General features: G+C 43.7%; 1 protein-coding gene across 2 annotated transcripts in view; it reads left to right on the top strand.

Moving 5' to 3' along the window:
• Positions 1-219: 219 nt before the first annotated feature.
• The window catches only part of SPNS2 (SPNS lysolipid transporter 2, sphingosine-1-phosphate), a 136092-nt gene continuing 110108 nt past the window's right edge, over positions 220-26203 (top strand). For both annotated transcript variants that reach the window (XR_009489157.1, XM_059865894.1), the window contains exon 1: positions 220-650. Coding sequence is in view for 1 of the 2 variants with exons in the window: in XM_059865894.1 (XP_059721877.1) it covers positions 356-650 (295 nt within the window). In the remaining variant the exon portion in view is untranslated. The remainder of the gene's footprint in view (positions 651-26203) is intronic.

Below are 26203 nucleotides of genomic sequence, written 5' to 3'. Positions count from 1 at the left end.
GTGCCGAGCACGGCTGAGGGAGGCACCTGCTCGGGCCGGTTCAAGGGCGGCTGAGGCGCCACCCCCCTGCGCCGCCCCGGGCCGGCCGCACGGACCCCTCGGGGCCGCTGGGGCGGGGCGCGCACGGCCGCCGAGGCGGGCGGGGCGCGGGGCAGGGGCGGAGCCTCCTCCGGCCCCCGCCCCGCCGGCCCCGGCCCCGCCCGGGCTGTCAGAGCCGGCCTGTCCCGGGCAGGCTCGGGGCGACCGCGGGATGCGGCGCTGAGCGCGCTCCGCTCGCTCTCTCCGTCCGTCCGTCCGTCCGTCCATCGGTCTCCCCGCCCGGGCTCCCGCACGCCGAGATTTCCTCCCGCAGCCCATGATGTGCCTGGAAAGCGACGGCTCCTCCGGCAGCAGCCCGGTCTGCGGCGGGCGGCTCCGAGCTGGCGACGAGGAGGAGGAGGAGGACGGCGAGCGGAGCTGCTGCGGCCGGGGTGCCGAGGGCGAGGTGCAGACCCTGTCGGGCAGGATGAACCCCCCGGCGGCCGGCAAGCACCCCGACCGCCCCGCCGCCCTCCGCAAAGCGCCGACCCTCGGCCGGGCCCGGGTAGCGGCCGCCGGCATCCTCAGTGTGGGCAACGTGCTCAACTACCTGGACCGGTACACCGTGGCAGGTGAGCGCACCCCGCGGCTGTGAGGGCATCCCCCGCTGCCCAGGGACAGCCCTTCCCGGGCACGGTGCAGCCGCCGCCGTCCCCAGGGTTGTCCCGGACTCGGGTCAGCGGGGCTCGCCCGCCGTGCCGGGGCTGGAGAGGAGGGATGGCGTGAGGGATGCGGCGCGGCCGGTGCCCATTGTGCGGCCCCTCCGGTATTGTTCTCTAGTTTGTGTGAATTTTATCGAAAATAAGAGGAGCGCCCTTTGTTTGTCTGGGCTCGATGGCGGAATCGGTGCTCGCTGGGATTCGGGAGGGACCGGTGTCTGCAGCGCGGTGAGAGCGGAGGGCGCTCGGCGAGGCTCGGGGTGATGGCAGACGCGTTATCGATCCCGGCACAGGGAGAACGCTGCGGGCGACAGGTGCAGCTGCGGCCGGAGAGACACACACAGCCTGCTGCCGCACGGGGGGAGACAGCGAGCGGGGTGTCCTTGGGTGAAAATCGCAGCGAAGCAAATCCCCTTTGCTTTGTTTCTGCGGAGCGCGTCCAGCCTGGAGCAGCCGGCTGCCCTTCAGCCCTGTGCCAAGGAGGGTCCCTTCCCTGCAGAACTCCCGAGCAGGTGACAGCGGAGCTGGCAGGAGCGGGCGCAGGAGGAGCGGCTAGGCAGCTGCAATGCACTTTGCAAAGCTCGGTTTTCTTAAGGTAAACACTTAAAATCATGCGCTGGTGGATGTGTGACCAGCCGTAGTGTGTGAGCCACTATGTTCCTCAGTATTTACTACTACTGTGAAGCTCAGCTCCAAAGCAAATGCCTTGGATGTTTGTTTGGATGTTTACTGTGCCATCCCTAGAGAGAACTCCTTGTTTATTCTTGTCAGGCAATAACAGCAGGGAAGAAGATCATCACTGAACTTTTTCTAATTAGAAATGAAGTAGGCTTGTTGGTAATCAACTGTCTCATGTCATTAGAATATAATACATATTCTCTGGTTGGCAATACTGATAATTTAATCTTCAGAGCTTACAAAGGGGTTTGTGCATGTATAAATTTTTCTCTATGCATATATATGTTTTAATCACTAGGACTCAATGTGGTGTTAAGCAAATCCTATATTTGTTTATACTACATTAAAATAATATATGTTTGTAGGGCAGTGATAGAGAGCTAGGGACATAAATCTAAGTCACTGTTGTTAGAATAAATTGGCCAGGTTGTATTTATTTTGTCTGGAGTAGGGAGATGGGGAGGATTAGAAGGAGAATTTAGCTGGCACCATTGTGGCTTTTTTGTTTTTCTTTTTAGATATGTCTTGTTCCTTCAGGAAAAGTAAAGGCCAGTATTGGAAGATACTAAGTACTCAGCTAGTAGTCAGTCTGTTACAGAAGGGAGCTTGAAGATAGAAGGTTAACCTGTTATTATTGAAGGAAATTGTAGTGTGCTCCCTTGCCCTCAAATAGGGACCTCTCTAAGTGGAGTTTTTCTACAAAGCACCTTTAATGCATGGGAAGTTTCCTTTTTAGGAGGCTATTCCCCCCATCATGCAATCTTAAAAAAAAAAAAAAAATCATCTCTATTTCACTTATTTGCTCTAGCACTTCCACCAAGACCTTTGCCATCTGATTTTTCTGCCTGCAAGAGCTGAAAGCATCTTCTTTTCTGGAAAGGCTGGAAGGTTCCTGACCAAGCAGAAGTTAAAAATGACTGCTTAGTGTAATGTGGCATTGCCAAACCCAGTGCTGTGATTGCTGGTATTCCTAGGACAAGTTCTGGTATTACTGTGCTCAAAAACTGCCCTGTGGAACTTATCTATTAACATTCAGCTTGATATCAAAGGTTTAAGATCTCAGACATCAGACTTGCCTTTGGGGACAGAATCAAACTTTGCATGGGCTTTTTGTCTTCTGTCAATTGGTATTTACTTTTCAAACTGGTGTAATATAAAGTGCTAATCTAAAACATGAAATAATTTAAATCCAGTGTAATGGAAGAGTTGTGGTAATAAAAATTATATGTTTTGAGCTCAAAACAGACTTGATTATAAAGTCCTCTCTAAAAGTAATCTTTACTTTTGTATTTTGAGTCTTAGTGCATACCACATGCTTATGTGATGTGCACTTGCAGATGAATCAAGCGAGCACTTTGAATATGCAGCTCATGTCTCAAGACAGGTAATAATTAGTAAATACAACTCTCCAGACCTTCAAAGTACATTTCAAATATGAATTGTTGCAGCAATGTAATAAGGGATTTTAACACCAGCCACGTTATGGCAGGGGAAGCAGCATCAGAAGTTATGATTTACCTAAGGCCAGTGGACTGTTGTGAGAACTGGAATTAATTTCTGGTTCCAGCTCTATTTGAAACAAGTGTTAGAAGAGCAGCAGTACCAATGGAAACTGGTTCCTGAGGATTTGTCTCCAGGGTGATCCCTGCTGTGGATTCTCTGATGTCAAATAAGTTGACCTTTGTCATTAGCCTTTCTCTTCTTGTCTCATAAGAGTCTTGCATCTCCCCAACCATTTTTTTTAAATGAAAGTGTTGGAAGCTTTGGGACTTCTTCCTGCTGTCAGATTTAGTCAAAGGCAGGTCAGTGGCCTCAAAAGCAATTAGCAGGCAGCTGACAGACAGACATAAGCAAACAGAGTATCCAGCTGTATGGGCACAATACTCCAAGAACATCTTCTGTCTTACTTGGGAACTTAGTTGCAATCATTTTGATTGGCCAAAAAGTATAAGAAAAAGCAAGTATATTTTTAGTATATATATTTAGTGTATATATAATAAATAAAATATTTAAATATATAAATATAAATATTAAAGTATCTATATATAGATATATAGATATATATAGATATATATAAAGTATATATTTCTTTACTGGGGGTAAAAATCATATACAGAGTTATTTCCATTTGTAATTTCCTGAGTATCTTCCACTATTTTCTAACATAGCCTCGCAGAAGCTGGATAGCATGTATCCAGTCAATGTAAGAGCATCTTATGTAATAGAAACAACTAGGCTGACTTGTCCTGTAGCATATCTTGTCCTTAAAAGAAAAAGCTTTTGCATTGCTACAAAGCAAACAGCAAATGTGTTATTTCTTGGTGTTTACACTCTGGACACATAAACATTGTGAATAATGAGTTGGTTTTGGGTAATCCTTTTTTTCAAGTGCAACACACAAGGAAGTAGCTGGCTGTTTTCCTGGTTTTGGTTTAATGACTTCCCAGTATGGATTAAATGAGTTTATGATGGGATATACCTTTTTGGTATCTGGGACAGAGCTTGAGTGCAGTTTCCAAGATAGAGGGCATACACAGCTTCACACCTGACACTAAGTTTGCAGCTTTTTTGGGAATGCATGATGAAAATGGGCCTCCACTGAGGACTGGCCTGTTTCTTAAGGTTTCAGAATAAGTTTCTTCCAGTACTTAAGAAAAAAAAGAGTCTGCACAGCAGTAGTGTGTATTTCAATAAGGTCCCTATGTTTACAAAGAGTTGGAAATTTCCAGCGTCTGTGGAGGATGCTGGAACACACTGATACTTGGGAGAAGCTGTCTCAGACAAAAAGTGCCAGTGCCTTTACTGTGCCTCTTGTAAAGAAAAGATTGAAAACTCAATCAATGCTGAGCATTACCAACTTGAAGGGAAATGATCCTCTGCAATTTTCTTAATAGGTCTTTGACCCTACTGATAACAGCTGTCTGTGGAGAAAGCATTCTTTCAAAAGCTGTGATATTTTGCTGCTATTAGGATAGCAAACAAGGGGAAAACAAAAATAATGAAACCGTTGCAGATTTCCTGTGAAACTGCAGGATTTCAGCCATCCCATGATGCTAGGACATATCTTCTTCCTTAATGAAGTTTTGGGAAAAGTCATCTTGCCTTCAGAAGCTTGGAATGTGGTTTCACAATTATACCATGGGTGACCTTTTACTGTGCCGGCTGTTGACGATGAAAATAGTCTTGCTTCATTAGGGTGTCACCTCCACCTTCTAATTCAGATGCTACTTCCTGGCATTTCTGTAGTGCTTTAATTTAAAGGTAACGATTTAATTAAGCTGGAGAACTACCCAGCAAAGTAAATGAGCCTCACTATCCCACTACAGCAGGGGAAACCAAGTTGCAGAATGTTGGTGATTTGCCTGTGGTAATGGAGTTAGTGGCAGAGCCCTGGCTGGTATCAGTTCATCCTTGAGGTTCTCCATCCCTGTCACACAGTACGTCACAGACTTTGGTCTGCTGGTTTTGTCCTTTAAATGTCTGCAACTTGCTAATAACTGTATTTGTGTTAATTAGCCTCTCATTACAACACATAGTTGCAAATCAAATGCCATTCTTTGAAGATACACACATGCAAATGATCGCTGAAAGTTGAAAGTCAGGTTTACAACTATGTAGTACATACTCCAGCTGAAGGGTTAGGAAAGGTTCAGCACTAACTCTCAAGTGCAAAGACATTCAAGAGGTTGTGAGCCAAAACTGCTGCTTTTTACTTGTGAGCTCACATTTCTGATAGTAACATAGTGCCCCAGTGAGTGTCTCTTAGTGAATGTAGTCAGAGAATTCACATGGAATGGGATAGAAAGAACCCCTTCTCCCCTTGTAACAAGACTATGCTCAGTGCTCATAGCTTCAGGGAGGGAAGTATTAAGAGGCAGTGCAAGCACCCAGGACACAGCTCTGGAAGGGCTGTAATGCTGGAAAATATTAGAAAATGACACTGACAGAATGCACTTGAGGCAGCAGTGCTGCCAGCTCACACATGTAAGAGTTTGTGAAAGGATGACAGTGTTTTACTTGGGCAGCAGGGACCTGCTACTGACTCAAATTCAACAAGTCCTGCTTTGGGAGCAGAAGTTAGACTTGAACCTCATGCACTTCAAAAGCAGGAGACAGAAAGTGCTCTGCAGCACAGTGATGGGGACTGTGCCATAGCATCTTGTTCTCTAGTGTTGTGTTTCCTTTATTGCAAAGGCTGCTGCTTCCTGTTTGCTGATTCTTATGCGAGTTGGCAGGATTTGTTCCAGAGTATTTTACATTTCAAGTGAAGTCTTATTATGTTTAATCATAGTATTTTTTTTCTTCCTTGTGCTGTAGGTTTGCCAGATACTAACTATCTTTGTTATTATGTGCAGATTTTCCTGTTTGACTCTGAGATCCTCTTTCATGCATGTTGATTAATTTTATCCCCAAAGCATCCAAGGCATCACAGCCAGAGAATGTGGCCTTTATTACATGGAGTTAATATACTCATAAATATTGAGTGTGTTCTTAAGAATAATGTAATGATCTTACTAGTCCCTTGATCTCTGTGACTGTCAACACCAGAAGCTTTTTGATACAGCTTCTCTGGTCAAAAGTGTGGGAAATCTGTAATCATTCCTTCAGACTTTTCAAATACCACACCAAGCTGCAAGAGGGTTAAATTCTAATAAATGGGTCTAACTGAGAACATTTACTCTTCATTTTTTCTGGTACACTGTGCATGAGAAGCAAATGAGCTGCTGATGACGTAGCATGATGGGTTATAAATTTGAACAGATTATTGTTAAAAACTGGTGACTTTTCCTGTAGTACAAAATCCCATAGCTCTTGCTTGGTATTTCAATTGTTGAGGAACCTGTGGTTGAAAGGTGTTATAATGTATCACTTACATCAAAAGTTTTTAAAGGTCTTGAGGTTCCTTATAACTATCAGAAGTTTCTGGTACCTCTTCAGGAGATTCAATGGGAAACCATGACTTTATTTGACAGATAAAAATTAGGAACTCCAGAGATCAGAACTCTTCTGAGTTGCTTGTTTGCATCATCATTGTTTGATGTGTATTCTAGACCAGGACATTGTTGTGCAGCTTCTGTGGAATCAGGTGGTGCCCCCAAAGTGCTTGCAGTGCACATCTATCTCCATGTCTCCAAGATATATCAGAGAGTTGCAGGCCAAGGGTGGAGAGTCAGAGGGACACAAGAGACAGCACTGGTCAGTGGGAGGGGTCCCAGAAGATAAGCAGATGTGGCTTTTTGGTAGGCAGTATAGCCAAGGGGTGAGGAGAGATTTGAGGGAAGAAAAGGGCAGCTTTCAACAAGAGTTTACAAACAGCATCTTCCAAAAATTATGAACTTCACAGAAGAAGGGATGAAAAAGGGTTTTGGAAATGGATAAAGGAGGATGATGCCCTTCTGGCTGAGGAAGTTTTGTGGAAATTGGCACTACGGATGTAGGGTGATGAGTGTTCTAGAAAAAATGTGTGTGTGCAAAATGAGTTCTACAGAGAACCTGTGAGGTGTCTAAGGGGCCAGGGAAGTTAATGGGAGCTGAACAAAATGGGCTTGGGCTCAGAGCCCAGAGAGGTGTAAGTGAGGTGAGCAACACCTCATGGTTTCCAGAGAAGTTTTGAGTACACATCTTGGCATGGACCTCTCCTTGAATCTTTGGTGAACTGGTCTGAAAATCAAGAGGCAAATCTGAGACAGGTAGGAGCTAAATAAGAGAAAGAAACCCCCTAACAACCTGAACCAAACAACAATCCCCCAGTCATCACTACTGAGTTCTGAAGTACTAGATGCCCCCTTTGACTTTGGTGCTGTAAAACCTCTCACCCTGCAATTCATCAACTGGACAAGTAGCCCACCTAGAACTGCTGAACTGCTGAGCACAGCAGGCATCTCATGCATGGCTTTTCTTTTCTTGACACATCTGTTTTCATTGTTATTTTGAGTGTGTTTTTGTCTGATGTAACCCAGCTATTTCTGTAGGGTTGCAGGGAAAGGAAGTGAAAGGGAGGGAGCACTAATATCCATGCTCCTGGTTTTACAACAGGATGTAAAAAGTCAGGAGGATGAGAATGTAAGGGATCCTGGCTGACTGAAGGGATGTGGAATCCTTCCCACTTGTGGTCATGACTTTGGACCTGTCACCAGTCAGGAGTGGCTGAAGGTTTCTTTTGGAAGGCTCCTGAATGAGCTGTTCAGGATGCTCTGGTGGCTCTTTCCACTCTTCATGGTGCTCTGTGTTTCAGGGAAGCCTCTGCACAAGGCATGGCTGGAACCACCACGTTATCTCTCACTATGTAAAATTACAGAATTCTTCTGTCAGGCTGAACTTTCTAGACAGCAATGGAGCATGTTGTGTGAGCAACATCTCACCTATTCTGTACTTCTGGTTTTGAGGAGAGAGGTATCAATCAATCCTCCTTCTCCAGAACTGATCTCCTGCCACAACTGAAATCACAGAGCAATTTTAGCTTTAGAGAAGAGAGAGAAATACAGAAGAAATACAGAAGAAAAACTAGGCTTTATGCCTTGCCTTTCCTAAGTTCAGGCTTGAGCAATAGGAACATACCAGGGTTATGTTGTTGGTGAGCAATATTATCTCCCATAGAGATTTTTTGTTTTGTTTTGTTTTGTTTTTTTTAATAATATTTCTTATGCTTCTGCTGGTGGCCAGCAACTGCAGTAGCTGAACAGAAGAGCAGGGGGGAAAGACCAGTGTTTATCTGGAGAATAGCTGCAGTAAGAGCTTGGAGTTTGGCTGGCAGAGTGAGAGAACCCCATGCTGGAATGAAAATCCTTTCAGCCTTGGCATGTGATGATTTTTTGTTTAATTTTTTTATTTTAAGGCTGCATTGAAGCAAAACTGCAGTAATCCATCTTACTCCTTGTTCAGGCTTCTGCCAATAATTATGTAAATAACAGATCACAGTTAATTATTTGTTTCATAGCTTCCTATTTTCCCTATTTGTATTAGCAACATATCATTATTGTCTTAGAATACAGCTCTGTGTCCTTGGCAACATGGAAAACAACAAAAATGGGTGAACTGACAGTGGCAACAGGACTGGTGTCTGTGTGAAGTCTGCAGGGCCTGAACTAAACCTTCCTGAAGGTTACCTCTGATTCCCATGGCTGTCCTGGGATTTGCTGATCTGTGCTCTCTGCATATTCTCATTTCAGAGACGTGATCCCTCAGGAGGGTTTGCCAACAAAGCAGTATGGAGCTGAAAGGTCTGGGGGGGGTCTTGCCCTGCTGTTGATTTGCGATTTTCACTTCTCTCTGCCTGTCACGTTTGCATTTCATGATTTGTGCCTCTGTGGTGGTGATGACCTTGGAAGTTTTGCTTTTAATCCTGGTTTAGGCAGCTGCTTTAGTGCAGCTTTCCTACCAGGTGGGCAGTTTGGGAAGTTCACAAATCACTGTGTGCTCTTGCTCTGTTCCTCTTCAGTGAGACTTTTCATTTGAAAATGGGAGATCATGACAGTATTTCTTTTCTAATAATTTTGCATAAGATACTGCATTCTCATTTTCACATTGCCTTTAGTGTTGGGTGGTTTTTTCCATCAGACTGGTGCTTGTAAACTTTGCCTCAGCCAGACCCACTGGGGCTTGGCTGTCCCAAGCTGTAGGATGTGAATAATTTGATGTGACATCAGCTGACCAAGTGCCACTGCTGTCCAGGCCTCAGTCCCGGAGCAGGTTGGTGGATGAAATGTTGCTTATGGGATGCTGAATCAGAGATGCTTAAGCACTTTGGGCCAGGCACTAATTTTGTGCAGTTTCAGGCGTGTTCTCAGTGCTAAATAATAATTAATACAGAACTGCAACACTATTAATAAATACCAACAGTGCAAAGTATGCAATAAGGAGAAATTAGTTCTATTGCACTAGTGTGGCTCATAAAGAGGGGTCATTGCCTGTGTTGGTGTGCTGAGCTATTAGAACTCAAATTCTGCTGCAGTTATACCAGTGTTAAAACATTTCTAATAGTCTTGTTATTTCCGTCCAGCAGCCAGAAATGCTGACTAACTTTCAGGATAACAATCTTTTATATATTCAGGAAACAAAATACCCAAGGGCCACTGGTGACTGACAGCTACAGTGCTCTGATTAAAACTGACAGTTCCTGATCAGCTCCATCTTGGATGTGTTAGTTCCTTTTCTCATGGGGAAGAGAAGGCAGAGGACAAAAAATTATTTAATGTAATAGTATTAGGATATGAGACTATTTTTTTTCCTTTGCAATTTTCCAGGAATTTATAACTCAGAAGTACCAAAGTGCCTGAGTAATAGTGCTTGGAAGGGCCAACATTAATCTCTCCATGATGACTTTCCTATAACAAGGTACAGAAAATGCCAAGTGTTGGCTTCTAGTCATTGATTTTTGACTGTTAGAACAATGTGCTGATCAGTTAATATCTGGTGTTTGCCTGTTTTATTCCCAGCTGGTATTAAGACAAGGAAGATTTTTTTTTCCCCTTCGAAATGAGAGGAATTGTGATGCTTGTGCTCATCTGCACTTACATACAGACTGCACAAGCAATTACTCAATCCCTAATGAAAAACCTTGAGTCACTGGTCAGAACATGATGTTGTTGGGAGCCACTGCTGCCCCACATAGTGAGTACATCCCCTTGCCATTCTCTCCAACAGCATTTCTTAGTATATTGAGGAAATAACCTTATTTCCTTTACCTCTGTGTTTATTTAATCTCCTTTTTCCAGGGACAGAGGTGCTGGATGCTCAGGAGCAGTTAGCAGCACCTCCCCAGCATCTGTTGCCGTGTGCTTTTCAGCTCTGGGGTGTACCTTGAACTGTACAGAAGAGCTGCAAAAGCTATAAAATTAATGATTTCTCTTCATTACTTCATTATAGAAGGGTTTTGGCAGATCTGCTAAAGTTTAGGGTCACTTGCTATTTCCTTCATGAAACATATTTTTAAGTGGTCAAAATTTTCACCTTTTACATGTTGGCAATTCCAGCTGTTTAAGGTGCAGTGGCAGTACTTTATGTTACTACAAAGCTATCAAAATTTTCAGGGTTTTGGACTGTGTATCAAGAGAGTTTCAACAGTTGCTGGAGAAAAGAGAGATAAGTCACTTTTGGCCTGCATTTCATTGTGCTTTTTAAACTTCTGTCTGGAAGTGGCCAACATTAGTAATGTTTCTGTAGTCATATTATGATCAAAAATATGTAATGGTTTAAATGCCAAACTGCACCTTATTGAAGCTTACATTTGCCTCTCAAGTGTGCATTTAAATCACTTGCATTGCTGAAAGCCACTTAACAAGAATAAATCAGAAGTGGAGCTAATGTTTGAATAAAACCAGAAGTTATGTGAGTGGCTGGAGAAAGGTCTCTGACTGTAAGCAGATGCAATCAAATCTGAATCAGGATTTAACATTTTTGATTTAAATATTTAGTCAAGCTCTATTATACCATCCCTTCTCATTTTCTACATGAATGGGAAACACGTTCATCACCATTTAGAAATTACTGGGCTTTGTAACCTGATGATGTTTGGTTTTATTCACTCAGACTTGTGCAATTGAAGCACAAACCACTTCAGTCCCGAGTGAGAGAGATTTCCTGGGCCACTGCTGCCTGCAGAAGAGGTTTGTGTGCACAGCATGAGCCCAGCAGTGGGGGAGCTCCCATTGTCCAGGCAGTCATAGATGTTCCACCTGTGGTCTCTGTCCAGAGACTGCCAGAAAACAGCAGGCAGGCTCAGCCATGGAGTGGACACCACTAGTTAGTAGATTTGTATCACTGATCTGATAATTAAGATGGTTGGAAATTTCATTAATCAGCTTCTTGGCTGGCAAGATCTCTATTTCTCAATGCTCCAGTTCTCTTTGTAGATTAAAACAAATGCATAAAAGTTTTTGCTTTAATGAAGGAAGCTGCTAAGAAGAAAATTTGTTGTTATAATTCTTTATTATTTTATTTTATTTTATTTCTCCACTGTTTTCAGGTGTTTCTTTTATTCTGCAGCAGCAAGGTTTTGGTGGTTTTTTTGGTCAATGCCAATGACATAATATAGAAGATCCCTATTTGCAACTTCCATTCAAACATGTGGACTCCAGTTGCCTCTGCTAGAATTGAGTCATCAAGACACAAGAACTAAAATACAGATCTTAAAGTCATGCAGGAAGTTTCTATTTAAAAAAAAATAGGTTTATAAGTATGGTGTTTCTAAAATATATCGGCTCCTTTGTAATTACACACTTTAGATATTAATACATATAATTATGAAAGTATAATTAGACTCTGGTAGGTAGTGTCATAACAATTTTTAGGTACATTTAAAAATATCTTGTATCTAAATATCCCAACAAGAGCAATTTTTCTTTTGTGATATTCTTGGGATTAGTCTGGAGGACCTGATTCTAGACTCTGGGTTTTTTGCTTTGGGTTTTTTTCCTTTTAACCCAGAATTCAGTAGTGACTGAATTATTCTGTCTTTTAAAGGAACAGTCCCAGGCTTCTTCTATAAGATTTCAGGGCTAGAGGGAAGCGAGAGCACACTTTGGATAATTTTAGGTTAGAGATTATCGTTACCAAAGAGTCTTTTGGCAGTTCTTAGAAAGCCAGGTAGTAGAAGACTTGGTTGGTGGGGAGCTGGAAGAATGTAGCACCCAGAAGTGTTAGGGACCAAGTGTCACAGTGTGTGTGAGGGGTGTTCACACAGCCACTGCAGACCCTCCTGCTCCAGGATCTGTTTCTTTCAGCAGATTCCTTTCCCTTTAAATCCAGAATAGCATCTTTCCAGTCCAAATTGCTATGTGGCATGTGGTTTGCTGAGGGGAAAGCGAGTCATTTTGTGTCTCCCAGAGGCTCGTGCCGTGTCAGCTGTCTGGTGCCCCTGTAATTTCACGGGGATCCTGCTCAGAGCCTGCGCTCAGACCGCAGCTGCAGGCGCCCAGTGCCTTCCGCATGGGTGCCCAGAGGGTCCTGCTCCTGTCCTTGCTTCCCTCCCCTCCCTCCCCCCAGCTCTCACTTGTGTGTAATCAAATTAAGCAGCGGCAGCAGCCAGAGCAGAGAAGAGCAGCTCTGTTTGAAGCTGTCCCTCCAGAATGTGCACACAGATTTCATCGCTTGCACCTGCCATGTCTGGCTGCCGCTGTGACCTCGTGTGCCAGCAGCCTGTACTGATAAGTGTTCCCTGTTCCTTCCATCCCAATTAATAGTTTTAAGGACACTTAATTCCTTGCCAGCCTTCTAAAGCTTGTCTTTGTCCATAAACACTCTGCATTATTTTTGTAAGGGTCCAGTAGAAGAGCGCTTTCAGAGCATAGAATGAAAGCTAGAGCAGGCAGTGTTAGGAGGTTTCTGTTAAACACATAAAGGCAGCACTTGCTGGGCAGTGATAACTGTGTGAGGATGCTGTGTCATTGGAGCTGGAGCAGTCACTCATGCAGCACTGCAGACTTCTCTTTGAAACCCTTTGTAGGTCGGTAAAGCCTTTCTTGCTGTTTCTATTGAGGTCCTTGGCCGTTGTGCCTTCCCTGAGTACAAGACTGCTGCCCTTTCCCTGTGCAGGACCCTGTGCCAGCCACAGCAGCTGCTGTCTGGGAGGGTGGAGATACAGCAGCACAGGAGTGTGGAACAGGCACCAGGCTGTGAGACTTGCCAGGCCTGTGCAAGTCCTTCCTCTGTGCTCTTCACTGCCTGATGAACTCCTTGGAGTCAAACCAGTCCAAAACCACCATCTCCATCACTACCTACAGGGTATTTCCTTATGTCACAAAGCCATCTCATTGAAATATTTTATGTTTCAAAGTACTGACTTGTTTCAATCCAGATGTGTATCCACTCCCTTTCTACCACTGAAGACACCAGTGAGACAGGATGAGCACAGGGGATCTACATAAGAGCCCTGCTGAGACTAAGCACTAAATTGGTGGTGTTTGGCTTCCTCTGGAGTACATTGCTGCAGCCCCCCCACTGAGGATAACTTCTCCTGTGATGGGTAATTTTCATTTGTGCAGCAGATGATGCACATCCCATGAGTGAGTGTTACAGGTAACAGTACCCATGGAAAGGTGTCTCTCTGCTGGAATTGGAGAACATTAGTGGAACTGAACAGGGTGTAGCCTCCCTCATTGATTCTGCTGTTGCATTGTTAAAAACCCGATAATCTTTTTAGCTGCTCAGTCTCTCCCATTGGTAATTGCTAAATGTAGTTGCTTATGTACAAGCAAGCTCAAACAATGGAAAATATATGAAATATGAACCCTTTCTTTGTGGGGTGGGAACATTTATCTTGCTGTGGTGAGGAATGTTCACCTCACATTTCCGAACATTGTGTTCAGCAGATGAGCTGTTTCCTCCTTCTCTTACAGGTTTTGGTCTCTCCATTGGGGACAGGGCTGAGGCCATGCTTAGATGGGCTGTTAGAGTAATTATCCCAATGAACAGGCAGGGCTTTAAAGATGCTGTTGTGTGATTTTATTGTTAGTGAGCGAGAGGGTGGAAATTGGCTCGGTTCTTGTTTTGTTTTTCCATAGTTCAGTCTATTGACTTGTAGATGAGTGAAAATCTCATTGGGAAAGAGTTGCCTTTTGATTCTAGTATTGCCTCCAGTTGGGAGAAGACTGAAGAATGCAAGGGAACCTAAAAAAAAAAATCCCAGAGCTGACAGCCTCCAGTCAAGCAGCATGTTTGAAATTTTCATGTGGCTACTGAATTTTATCTTTGCTGAGTGACTCTGTCACTGTTCAATGGCTGAGAGAGACCTCCTTGTACAGACATGGGCACAATTTTACACATCCTAAGGTAAAGAGAGTAAATGATGGAGGAACATTGTTCTTAAATAGTCTCAGCCCAATTTAATGGAAACTTTAACAACAAAATAAATACAAACCTTTTTTTTTTTAAAAAAAAAAGCTCTTAAAATAGAGATGGGGTTAAAAGGAGACTATGTCTAATTTTGTTAGCGTTGTGGTCCTAATTTGTCGCTCCTGGTGACTTGAATTCCTCACAAATTGCTGGTTTGCCTGCAGATCTGTAATTCCCACATGCTGTAATTTTGCCTTTAGAAATGTTGACCATTGGCAGCTCTCTCTTTCTGAGCTGGAATTTTGAGCACTTTAAACTCTTCAGCCTGGTTTTTCCTCTGTTTGGTGGAGGGGGAGACTCCTGCCTTGCAGGGAGAATGAGCAGCTCTGGGTTTGCTGGGACAGAAAGCCCTGGGAAGGCAGTGAAGATGAGCAGGGGTGCAGGAGGTGCCTGCTGTGAGTATGGAGGCAGCACCTGGGTTGTGTGTTAGCTGTAGATTTGTACCTTCTGGAAAGCAGTTTAACCATCCAGCAGAAGGGTGGAGAAACAGGCTGTCCTCTTCTGCAATACTTCAATATGCGAGATCAAGATACTGTGGGAACAATTCTGGGGCATTTGTTAAGGAAAATCCAAGAATTTTCCAAATAATGTGCCCTGCTGTATAATTTCTATCAGCTGCTGGAAGGATCAGCTATTGCTCTGAGCCTTTGGCTGGTTTGAAATCATTAGCTACATGCTTTGAGGTTCAGCTAGCACCCAGTCTCTTTGTTTTATGCCATATGTTTAACTGTTATGTCATAAACTGAAAGAATATATCATTTTTTATCTTATCTCAGAACTTGAAATGCTGAGATGAAAGGAGAGATGGATGTGAGTTGCACTTTGATCTGATTTTCATCATTTCAGTTGGGTTTCATCTTGGTTTTGTTGGGTTTGGGGTTTTTTTAGGAGTCCAAAGAAATTTAACCTTACTCTTTGTTGTTTGCTTTTTACATCGGTTTTATCCTCTTAGCATCTGCCGTTGTTTTGACTGTTACTGCTCTCATAGCCTCAGTATGGATCCCTCAAATAAGAGTACATGACAAGTAAATGCAATTAACCAATTATTCAGATCTTCAGGGGCTTATGAGGTAACTGAGGCTGTGGATGGAGGTCAGTCTCGAAGTACAAAGGTACTTTCAGCTCTTGGTATTTTTACTTTTCTGCTCAGCTCAAAAATTTATTGAAATCTTGATGCTTCCTAAAGCAGTCATGGATGCACCTTGAATCTGAAATGCCTGGGGAAGGCTCTTTGGTTACACAGCAATTATGGACTGTTTCCATTTACACTTAGGAATTGCAGTTAAGGGCTCTGCCAGGAGTCTGGAGCTCTGCTTAGCACGTAGATCACCTGTGCCCTAGCCAGAGGCATGGATTCCTTCACTGCCTTTTCCTTACCTCCATCTCTCTGCCTTGGCAGCCCTCAGTGATAAGGCTGACCATCTTTATCCACTCCTCAACACACTAATGGGTTTTATGTTGATTAACATGAGCCAGAATATGGGCCTGCAGTGTTCTCTTGTGCAGGCCCAGCGATGGAGAAGGCAAAACCACCTGCTGGAATTTCATAAAAGAGAGTGTGTAATATAAGCAAAATGCTTTACTTGATAGGCTGCAAGCATCTATTTTTCAAATGTGCTGTGAAATGTTAGTAGTGGGTTTTCTATAAAGCCATTAAATTGTGAAAGAGGAATGTTTATTTTGGGTTGAAAAAGTTTCAGAAAGGAAAGGATATGCATATCTTGATCAAAGTTGAGTAATGTATAGTTTGGAAGGAAAATAGCTGTGCTCAAGTCTCTTCATGTTAGTGTGAATAGAGGGCAGTTGCAGAGTGTTTAAATTGTACCACTGAGATCTGGATTTCACTACTTTATTTCCCTGTGTTAGGATAAGTGGGTGAAGGGACAGAGAGCTCAGGCTTGGTTTTGGGCACTGCCACGAAGTGTTGCTGTTTGTATTAGCCCAGAGCCCACAGGTCCACAGGGGCAGATCCTGCTGCAGAAGTCTCTGTGCTCTCCAGCTGCTGCACCCTGGCAGTGGTGCTGGCAGCAGGACAGCAAGGGTAAAACAGAGAGAGGGGAGGCTCAGTCATGTCCTTCAGCAGGCACACAAGGAATGGCCCTTCTTCCAGGGACACCATTCTTCAGACCTGCTGTATGCCCTGGGATAACTCAGCACAGCCTCTCTGTGCTTTCCCACCGAGCTCAGCAAGGCTCTCTAGCACATAAAAACTCCTCCCTAATAATCAGCACTCACAGTGGCCCTGGAAATCAGTTGTTTGTCATTAATACTGTAGTGTTGGTGATGATGCTGATGTCTGCCTTGTGCTTGGAAACTGGGAACAGCAACCAGGAGGAGCTGATCCTGAAATGGCTTCTCAGAGAAATGGAGGTATCTGTCATCTACCTGCTCCAGTTGTTTCCAGGCTGCTAGAAAAGCACTGCTGCTCACCTCCTGTTATTTGGCAGGGCCTTCCAGTGCTCCTGCAAATGAATAGGCACTTGATTTGTGAATGAGCTGACTTGCATGCCTAATTTCCTTTCACACCTCTTGTTTGCAACTGATGGAAGTGTGCATTAAAACAGGAAGCTTATTCTGAGAGTGTATGTGTGTGAAAGGGAGAAAGAGGGCAAGGGCTGTAAGTAAAAAGAGGTTGATGGAGGGCTTTTAAATACCTGTACTGAGACAGAAATGGATGTGCTTCAGAACATATCAGTTGGTATAAAGGACGTGGAAATTGATGCTACCCAGAGCACTTTAGGAGGCTCTGGGACCAGTCTGTATCTACCTGGAGCAATGGAGGTGAGGATTAGGACATGCTTCAGCTGGAATAATGTGTTTGGTCCTTTCTGAAGGTTTTCTGGAATATTTTTTGGCAGGAGCATTGTTAGTTTTGTCTTATAAGGCAAATCAGTCATTGTTTTCTGCAGGGAGGGGAAAGTGATGCAATAACATACCTCCCCCTTTCCCTTCCCTTTCCCTTCCAGGTGATTTTGCTCCCTCTCTGCTCTGGGCATGGCCACACAAGTAGTTGCTTTGGCAGGTGACTTGGGGAGCAGCAGTAAGAGGATCAGGGCAGGGCAGGTTTCTGGGAATAAGCAGATGATAAGCAAAGTACTGGGACACTGCTGATTGGATAGGAAAGATTAGGCAATTAAATTTTTGTGGGGGCAAAACCCCAGACAACATCCTTAAGGCATGGTAGTATTTTGTTAACAAAGCAAAAGGCAGAGGGTTTTGTTTACTTGTAGCTCTATGGCTGCAGAGTTTGTTTTGCAGCAGTTATATTGTAAAAAAAAAGCCCTGAATTGATCAGCATAGAATCATAGATTCCTTCAGGTTGGGAAAGATCTCCAAGGTCCAGTCCAGCCATTCCCCCAGCACTGCCAAGGCCACCCCTGCCCCATGTCCCCAAGTGCCAAATCCTCACATCTGTTACATCCCTCTGGGGATGGTGTCTCCACCACTGCCCTGGGCAGCTGTGCCAGGGCTGGACAACCCTTTCAGGGAAGACATTTTTCCTAATATCCAACCTAAACCTCTGGATACCTGTCAGAGGGACAGAAATATGCCTTGTTTTCTTGTATTCTCCTTTCATTTGTGTTTATATTAATCTATGGCCTTGTTTTCTCATGTCTGAGCAAGACTTTTGTGTCAGGAGTCATCATTTTTCTGTTTACAAAAAAATAAAAGATATGGTGCAGAAGTCTGGTGGAAATTTACATCCTACAGATAGTAATTGCCACAACTGTGGCCACTATAATGAGGAGACCTTTCAATTTTGCTATGGAACTTAGAGATAAATAGCTTTTGGATGTGACAGAGTTGTATTCTGGATTTGGAACCTGTTTTTTTCCTGTTTGGAGGATTTTTTGTACAACCATGTGGGTTTGTAGAGCTTAGTCTTAGAGTACTCAGAAACAGCTGTTTTAAGGAGAATGCCAAATCTCATAGGAGATGGCATTTCTTAAATCCTACTTCTCTAAAAATTTGGTTTCATTCTGTAAGTGCTTCCTTGGAAAGCCATGGCATGAGGCAGAGCGTGTGCTGCTGTCAGATGGAAATTAAACACAGCAAATGTTTGCTGGTGACTCAGGGAAGATTTGCCTTGTGTGGAACTTCTGTGAAGCTTCTGCTTTCCTTGCTGCAGTGGGAAAGTTTTTCAGGGAATCAAAGAATTGTTTAGATTGGAAAAGACCTTTAAGACCTTTAAGTCTGACTGTATTTCCAGCAGTGCCAAGGTCACCATGTCCCCAATTGCCACATCTACAGATTACTCCATCTACCTTTATTAACCTCCTTCCTCCAGTTCTACTTGCAAACTCATCTTACCCTGAGTTGGCACATTTTCCTAAAATTTGCTGTAAAAATAAGTACTTAAAAATTATATAAGCATGAAGTTTACTAGAAAATATGTAGCAAGGAATCAAGAAATCCTTTGCATATGTTTAAATAGTGCTTGCAGTGTGACTGCCATTAGGCTTAGACTATTTTGTTGATGCTGTTGCTCCACCACAGCAGAAATCTCATTCCAGCTGCATATATGAAGGGTGTAAATATCAGAACTAGCAATTTTCCTCAAGCATTTTCTTTGCATTTGAATGGAGCATAGAAAAAAAAGCATCCAATCTGACAAGGGAACCTGATGATAGCTCCAGGAAAGCAGTTTTTTGTTTTTGTTTTCAAAGCAATTTCTGTAGTTTTTCTCCACTTCTCTATTGCACCATTTAGCTGAATGGTGATATACTCTGCCTCCAGCACACAGCAGGAACCTTATGTCTATAGATGTTTTATGCAGTCTTTTCTTTTTCAGGTATCCTAGGGAGGTGTGCTTGAGGTGAATATTATTTTCCTCCTTTCTCCCCAAAAATGGCATTAATAACAATATAAAAAGGAAGAAATTATACAAAAAGAAGGTAGGAGTAGGATGGAGTGTGTCTGCATTTGATAAATGTCTTTTTCATTTCTAACACTTGAATTTTTAACATCTAATGTCTATTGTCCCTCAATATCTGCAGTCCTGCTCTGGGCTCTTAGTGTATCAGAAGAGAGGGAAGAGCAGTTTGTGACCCTACATGAGAGGAGGTGAATTAATGGTGTTCTCTGAAATTACAGGTTATTTAAAAATGCATTAATTACAAGAGATTTCTCAGTCTCTGCCATTGAAGATATCAAGCTGTATTTTCTTACCTGTAGCAGACACTGATAGGGACACAGCTAAGTCAAGAAAGAAACTGAAAGTCAGTTCCAGGTTGGAAAAGGCTGTGTTTGTGTTTTTAAATAATGGCCATATAAAAGTCCAACTGCTGATCATGTTTCTGAACACAGAAGGAAAGCCTGCTCTATTTTGGTTTCAGTGTGCAAGGAGCAGCTCTGATTCCTCAGTGTCAGTTCCATCACAAAGTGGGAGCAAAATGAGCAGGAGAAAAAACAAAAATTAAACCCATTGCATGGGAATTGGAGTTGACATGGAAGTCAAGTTTCTTCATTTTGGGAGGAGCACCCCAGATTTCTAGTAGCAGGGAAAGAAAAAAACCTGATTTAGGGTATAATTTTTCTGAATATATAATATGTATCCTGCAGTCCTAGTAAATATAGGATTTTAGGATTTGATTATACTCACATGTAGAAATTTCTCATGGTTAAAACAGAGTCTCAAGGAAAGATGGATGGTAACTCTTTCCCAGCCCAACTTCTGCTCTGAATAAATGGGTGACTGTGATCCTTCTGGCTACCAGCAGTTCTATTTATTAGGAGGCTGATAACTTTCCATGTGTTTGCTACATCTCAGATTTCATGCAACAAGTGCAGCATGGTGATAAGGATTTAAAAGCAGGAGATCCATGTTAGGCACTTCTCCAACCATTTTTGTTCTCTGTCCAACTTTTCCAGATCAACCAGCTGTATGACAGGTCCTCAAAATTGCATCAATTTCCTTGAGGATCAGCAGGTGCCCTCCAAGCATGCCATGGGTATTTCAAGCAAGGTGTTAATAACACTAATTTCCTAGGCAGATTGCTGTTCCAGGTTTATATATGCATTAGCACAAATTATTTCCCCCTTGGTAACTTCTAGTTTTCTATACATATTTTTTGATCCTCATTAAATTTAAGTCTGTGGTTGGGGATTGCAGGAGTCTGAAGAAGTATGAACAAGACTTTCAAGGTGATCTACTTGTGAGTTTGTGTTCCTTATTACCCTTGCTGTAATGAATGAACAGGTGCCTCATAGAATGAGAAGTTGCACAAAGAGCCATTTTTCATTTTTCTAAGATTGCATGGAAGATAAAGAAAGCCTATTGGTTTGTTTCCTTTCCCAAACCACTTGCATTTGGTCCTTCCTCACTTCCACTTTCTCTTCCCTGCCAAACCAGGTGGAGCAGAGGGAATGTGCAGTTTCTCAGTCATGCACAAAGCACTTCCAGGCTTGCCAGAGAGAGGAAGAAATTGGATGACATAGATGGAATTCTCTTTTGTTTGATTTCCTTCCTCTCATTGCTGCTGTCATGAACATGTGAAAATTACCTCTAGCAAAACACTTAAGCTGAGATATAATCTGCCAAGGGAATTTGGGCATACAGTACCTGCTTAAAATAACAATAAATTAGACAGTTGGATGCCTTATTCTCAGTGCAGCTTTGAAAGTCTCTGGCTTTAAGTATAATTACAAATAAGATTTAAACAATGTCATTATTTATACAAGCTGGCTATGAGTCATGAATTGCATCTTTCTAAATTAATAAAAAGATTAATTTTCTCTTGTTTTCATTTCCATCATCCCCAATACCTTGCGGGGAAGAGCTTAAGGAATAAACTGCTTCTGGGGCCCCAGCTGAAAACCATGGCAGTGCGGAGGCTGCTGAGGAATGCTGCACTCCCTTGGTGGAGTGCCTCCCTCCTGGGGGCACCTGGCTGCCTGTTCAGACCTGCACAGGGATCTGCTGGCTTTGGGTGGCACTCACAGCAGGGTTTGGACTGAGTTGAAAGCACCCTCTCTAGCTTGGCTTTGGCCTGTTTGAAAACAGCTCTTTGTGCTGGGGCAGCTCACCTGTGTCTCTTGTCAGGTCCTGGTGGATTTACCTGCTGCCCTTATGTGCTCAAACATGTTCAGTGGCACCTGTGTCTGCACCACGGTGTGTTCTGCACTTCCCTCCAGAGCAACCTCCTCTTTCTCCACAGAGGGACTGATGGGAGCAGTGGTCAGCAGCTCCTCTACAGCCCAGCAAACCCCTCATGCAGGGGAGGGACTGATGGGAGCAGTGGTCAGCAGCTCCTCTACAGCCCAGCAAACCCCTCATGCAGGGAGGGACTGATGGGAGCAGTGGTCAGCAGCTCCTCTACAGCCCAGCAAACCCCTCATGCAGGGAGGGACTGATGGCAGCAGTGGTCAGCAGCTCCTCTACAGCCCAGCAAACCCCTCATGCAGGGGAGGGACTGATGGCAGCAGTGGTCAGCAGCTGCTCTACAGCCCAGCAAACCCCTAATGCAGGGAGGGACTGATGGCAGCAGTGGTCAGCAGCTCCTCTACAGCCCAGCAAACCCCTCAGGCACCAGGAGGGTGCTTGGAGCCAGGCAAGATTCCAGCCAGTGGCAGGAGCAGGATAAAGTCAGTGGGACACACCACCCTTAGGTGAGGTCTTAAGCCTGCTCTCAACCTCCAGCAAGCATGCCCCACAGCTTGGCACAGAGTTTCTTATATCCAACAATCACTTCTTCTGATGGTATCAATCTCAGTGCTCAGAGTCTGCAGTACTTCCTGAATCCTCATTTACTGTAAATTTACTGGCCACACAAGCATTTTGCTGTACTGTGCATTGCCTTCAACACCCAAGCAGCACTGAGGCTGCTTTTCCCTTTGCTTCAGACTGGCACTGGTTTTATTTCCTCCCCTACATATTATGCAGCATTCTAACGGGCATACAGCTCAGGTGTTTCATTTTCTGCTTACTGTGTAACTCAAGAATAAATGGACAAAAGGATTGACATTTTTCCTGAAAGAAGTGCCTTTGATACCAGTGACTGAAGTGCAGGACCAGTGTGTGGATTACTGACTGTCCAGATTTAGGACTGAGTTGCCTTTTACTTTTGAAATGGATCTTTTCTTTTTCTTCTCTCAGCGAGAAAGCAAGTTCACAGGACACCAACAGGGCTTCTTCATCAAAGCTCTGCCTTTTGTGTTCCATTTGGTGGCTAAGCAGATTCTTCCTGACCCCATGTCTTCAGCTGTTTAGGTACTTCTGTGCAAAAGAAGGGTGTAGGTAGGCAGGGAAAGATTCTGTTTGCTTTATTTCAGTGTTAGTCCCTTGTTTGCTTTATTTCGGTGTTAGTCCCTTGTGTGCAGCACCTGTGACTGATCATGATTATCTCTGAATTTTTAACAGCTTTCTACTTCTTACATAACATCCTGAGACAAGGAATGGGAGTTAGGGACTACCCCAAAAACCAACCACCATCAAAGTTATGTGGTGTTTATCTTACTAAATGACTGACAGTGTTGATTAACAGAAGAGAGAGTTGTAAGAGACAAGGCCTAATGCACACATTTCCAAGTTTACAGATGCAGTGGAATAATACTGCTTCTGTATGGAGAGGAGGAGCTGCTGTGGCTGACTCTGGACCTGTAAAGCAGATGGCTGTTCTGAAACAGGAAAGTCACTATGGGAGAGAATAGGGAATAGAAAATAAAAGAACTACAGCAATTCCAATAAATGGAGACATGAATTGCAATGGAAGCAGTTTCTTTTAAACAGAGAGTATTTTGTAAGTTGGTTTCCCTCTGGATTATTCATTATTTCCCTCCTCCCTAACTGTTTTAATCCATTGGCAATTTTGGCCACACTAGAAGGAAGATTTCTCATGATACAATACTGCTGGAGGTTTCACAGACACTTGGAGCCAGGGAAAGGAGGGAGTCCCTGGAAGATGAGCTTAATGTTTATGAGATGTGAAAGAAACCACAAAGGCAAAAGATTTTAAATATCCACCACCTCTGAAAAAGCTTGGAGATTGCTGTCTCAAGCATAAAGCCATAGAAAACCAGGGATCATTAGTTCTGCTTTTAGGAAATAACCTTTTGCTATAAACTTGCTGTGAACTGGCTTGTGGGACCTTGCCAAGGCTTTCTTTGAAAAAGATGTGGGTTTCTCTGAGCCCTGTACAGTGGTTAACTCCTGATCTAGTGATTAGCTGTCCTGACTCCAAGGTGCACCTGTCATTAAGGAATTAATGCACATTTCATGAGCAGAACAAATTAGAGCCTTTTGCTGTTTATAGTTAAGGGGTGAAACTCCTTCTTTAGCTGTATTGCAGTGTCTCCTGAAACAAGTGGAGGCTATGTACTTTATTTCTTCTATTGCATTGTTAATTACCACAAATTAAGGTGTAGGTGACTTGCTGACAGCAATTTTCAGAAATCTGACTCTTGAGAAATCAAGGGTTCAATACCACCCTGGTTTTTTTTAAACCTGAAAACTTTCTGTGCAAGGTGAAAGGAAGGAGTTTGTGTGTCCTGGAAACCATGTGCAATTATTAATTTTTTCCCAGGTTCCTGTACTCATCTATTTTTTAAGCAATTCATTACTGAATACCCCAAGGGATATGTAATGAAATTTGGTATCACAGTGAAGTTAGAGTTGGAACTGTATTTGTCACTGGATGATGTTGAATTTAAGTTTGGCATTCATTGAGGGGCTGCAGTGTGTCCAGGGAAGGGCAATGGAGCTGGGGAAGGGTCTGGAGAGTCAGTTATATGAGGAATGGCTGAGGGAGCTGGGAAAGGGGCTCAGCCTGGAGAAAAGGAGGCTCAGGGGGGCCCTTGTGGCTCTGCACAACTCCTGACAGGAGGGGACAGCCAGGGGGAGTTGGGCTCTGCTCCCAGGGGACAGGGACAGGATAAGGGGGAGCAGCCCCTTGCACCAGGGGGTGTTCAGGCTGGACATCAGGAGGAACTTCCCCATGGAAAGGCATTGGAAGGAGCTGCCCAGGGAGGTGATGGAGTCCCCATCCCTGGAGGTGGGATCCAAGGACTGACTGGATATGTCAGTCAGTGCTCTGGGCTGGGTGACAAGGTGGGAATCAAGCACAGGTTAGATTCTGTGATCTGGGACATCTTTTCCATCCTCAGTGATTCTGGGGTGTCTGGGATGCTCTCAGCAGGCTGCAGGAGGAACAGGGGTGGATCTCTGGCAGAGGAGGAAGGCACCTCCAGGGGAGAGCAGCCCAGGCTGAGGCTTGGGGAAACTCTTGGGTGTCTCTGGGCTGTGCTGCTCAGTTAGATGTGAGCTCAGATGTATCACTGTGCCTTTGCCTGTGTCCCTTTCCCATGTTGAAACAGGCAAAGATAATAACCTAAATGAGAAATACTTGGTACTTCCTGAGACAAAATCATTGTAGGAGGGATGTTTCCATTTGCACAAGTTTTTATTAAATACCCAAGTGCTTGTTAATATAATTTCAGTGTAATGTTTCCCACTATGACTGTGCTCACTATGGTGTGTTAAGCCACAGGAAATGTTTCCTTTTCTTCAATCCCAGTCTTTCCTTCAGAGTGGCAGTAAACTTTTGGTTCCTTGTTTTGCCTCACAACAGTAAAAACACAGGCAGGTCTGTTATATCACAGACAGTGGTTACTGTGAAATCAGACCTTCAGCAAAGGCTTTTATGTCTGCAGTATCAGAAGCTCAGCAGCCTTTATCACTTACCCACCATCTACAAATAAAATTTGAACGTGGAAAGGGATTAAAATGGGTCTCCTTTACCAACAGAGAAGTAAAAGCTGGCCTAAATAAGACAGACTCTCCACTAATAACAGCAACAACAATGTTGCTGTCTGGTTTTTATTTGGGATGCACATCTTATAATTAATCTTCCTTCTCCTAATTTCCCTTTCATCTGGGGCTCTTCCAAGCACTTCATGAGAACATAATAACCAAGCCCAACTGTATCTGTGACACACATGATTATTGTTATTATCTTCATTAGGCTAATGCAGACTCTGAAATTCTGCATGATCAAGTAACATGCCCAAGGTTAAATAGTGATGTAGTGTCAGGATTGAGAACAGAGCAGCCCTGTCTCCTAATTCAGGGCTGAATTCAGGTTTTGCTCTGTCACCTAGGAGTGTGCATCTCTGTCCTGCTACCATGACCCTTCTCATGGAGGTCCTGTGGCAGTGCAGCTTGGCAGAATCAAAAACCTTCCTGTGAAGGGTGATTTAGCTCCAGAAACCACTGCAACTTGCACTGAATAAACACTGAATAAAACACTCTATTAAAAAGAAAAAAAGGACAATCCCTTTTTGTGCTGTGAGGACTTCTGGTCTGTAGCCACATGCAGACACCCCTGAGTCCTTGCAGGTCTGGAGAAGCCCTCACTGTCATGCTTATTTTAGTGTCCCCTGTTCTCATCTGAGTACACACTCTCATGCAGGTACAGGGTTTTATCCACAAGTTTTTGCTATTACAGCCATGGAGCTGTTGTGGAACATAGTAAATTCTTTACTAGATCATTTTAAGAAGTTAGACCGAGGCATTTAAATATCTCCTGTGATAACTCCTGAGCTGGTTTCTTTTCTCTAATAATGCTGTGGGTAAGCTGTGGGTTCCTTAACAAGCTTTTGTGCCCTACACAGATCTTTGAAGACCTGTGTGCTCTTACTAATTACCTGTACAAAGGCACTTGCTTTGTCAGTGAGATGAATTTAAAGACACTTTGCTTAGAATAACTAATGGACAGTTGGGCACCATACTCAGCTGTGACCTAACACAGCTTGACCTGGACCCAGAATGAAATAAAGACACTCAGTGTGTTTTTGTGGGAGATAAATGCCTGTGAGGAGTGTCACATTGCTCTGTGCTCAGGGAAGGGTGTTTTAATATGAGGGAGATGTTGGAATGGGCAGTGACAGGAGGGCATTTCCACTCATACATAAATTAAAATAGGCCCATGGTTAGAGCTCTGCAGTGACTGCTTTAAACACTT

This window comes from Haemorhous mexicanus, chromosome 22 (assembly GCF_027477595.1).
Source record: "Haemorhous mexicanus isolate bHaeMex1 chromosome 22, bHaeMex1.pri, whole genome shotgun sequence".
Classification (NCBI taxonomy): Eukaryota; Metazoa; Chordata; class Aves; order Passeriformes; family Fringillidae; genus Haemorhous; species Haemorhous mexicanus.
The sequence above is the reverse complement of the archived record's forward strand: the minus strand, read 5'-3'. Positions and strand labels throughout refer to the sequence as shown.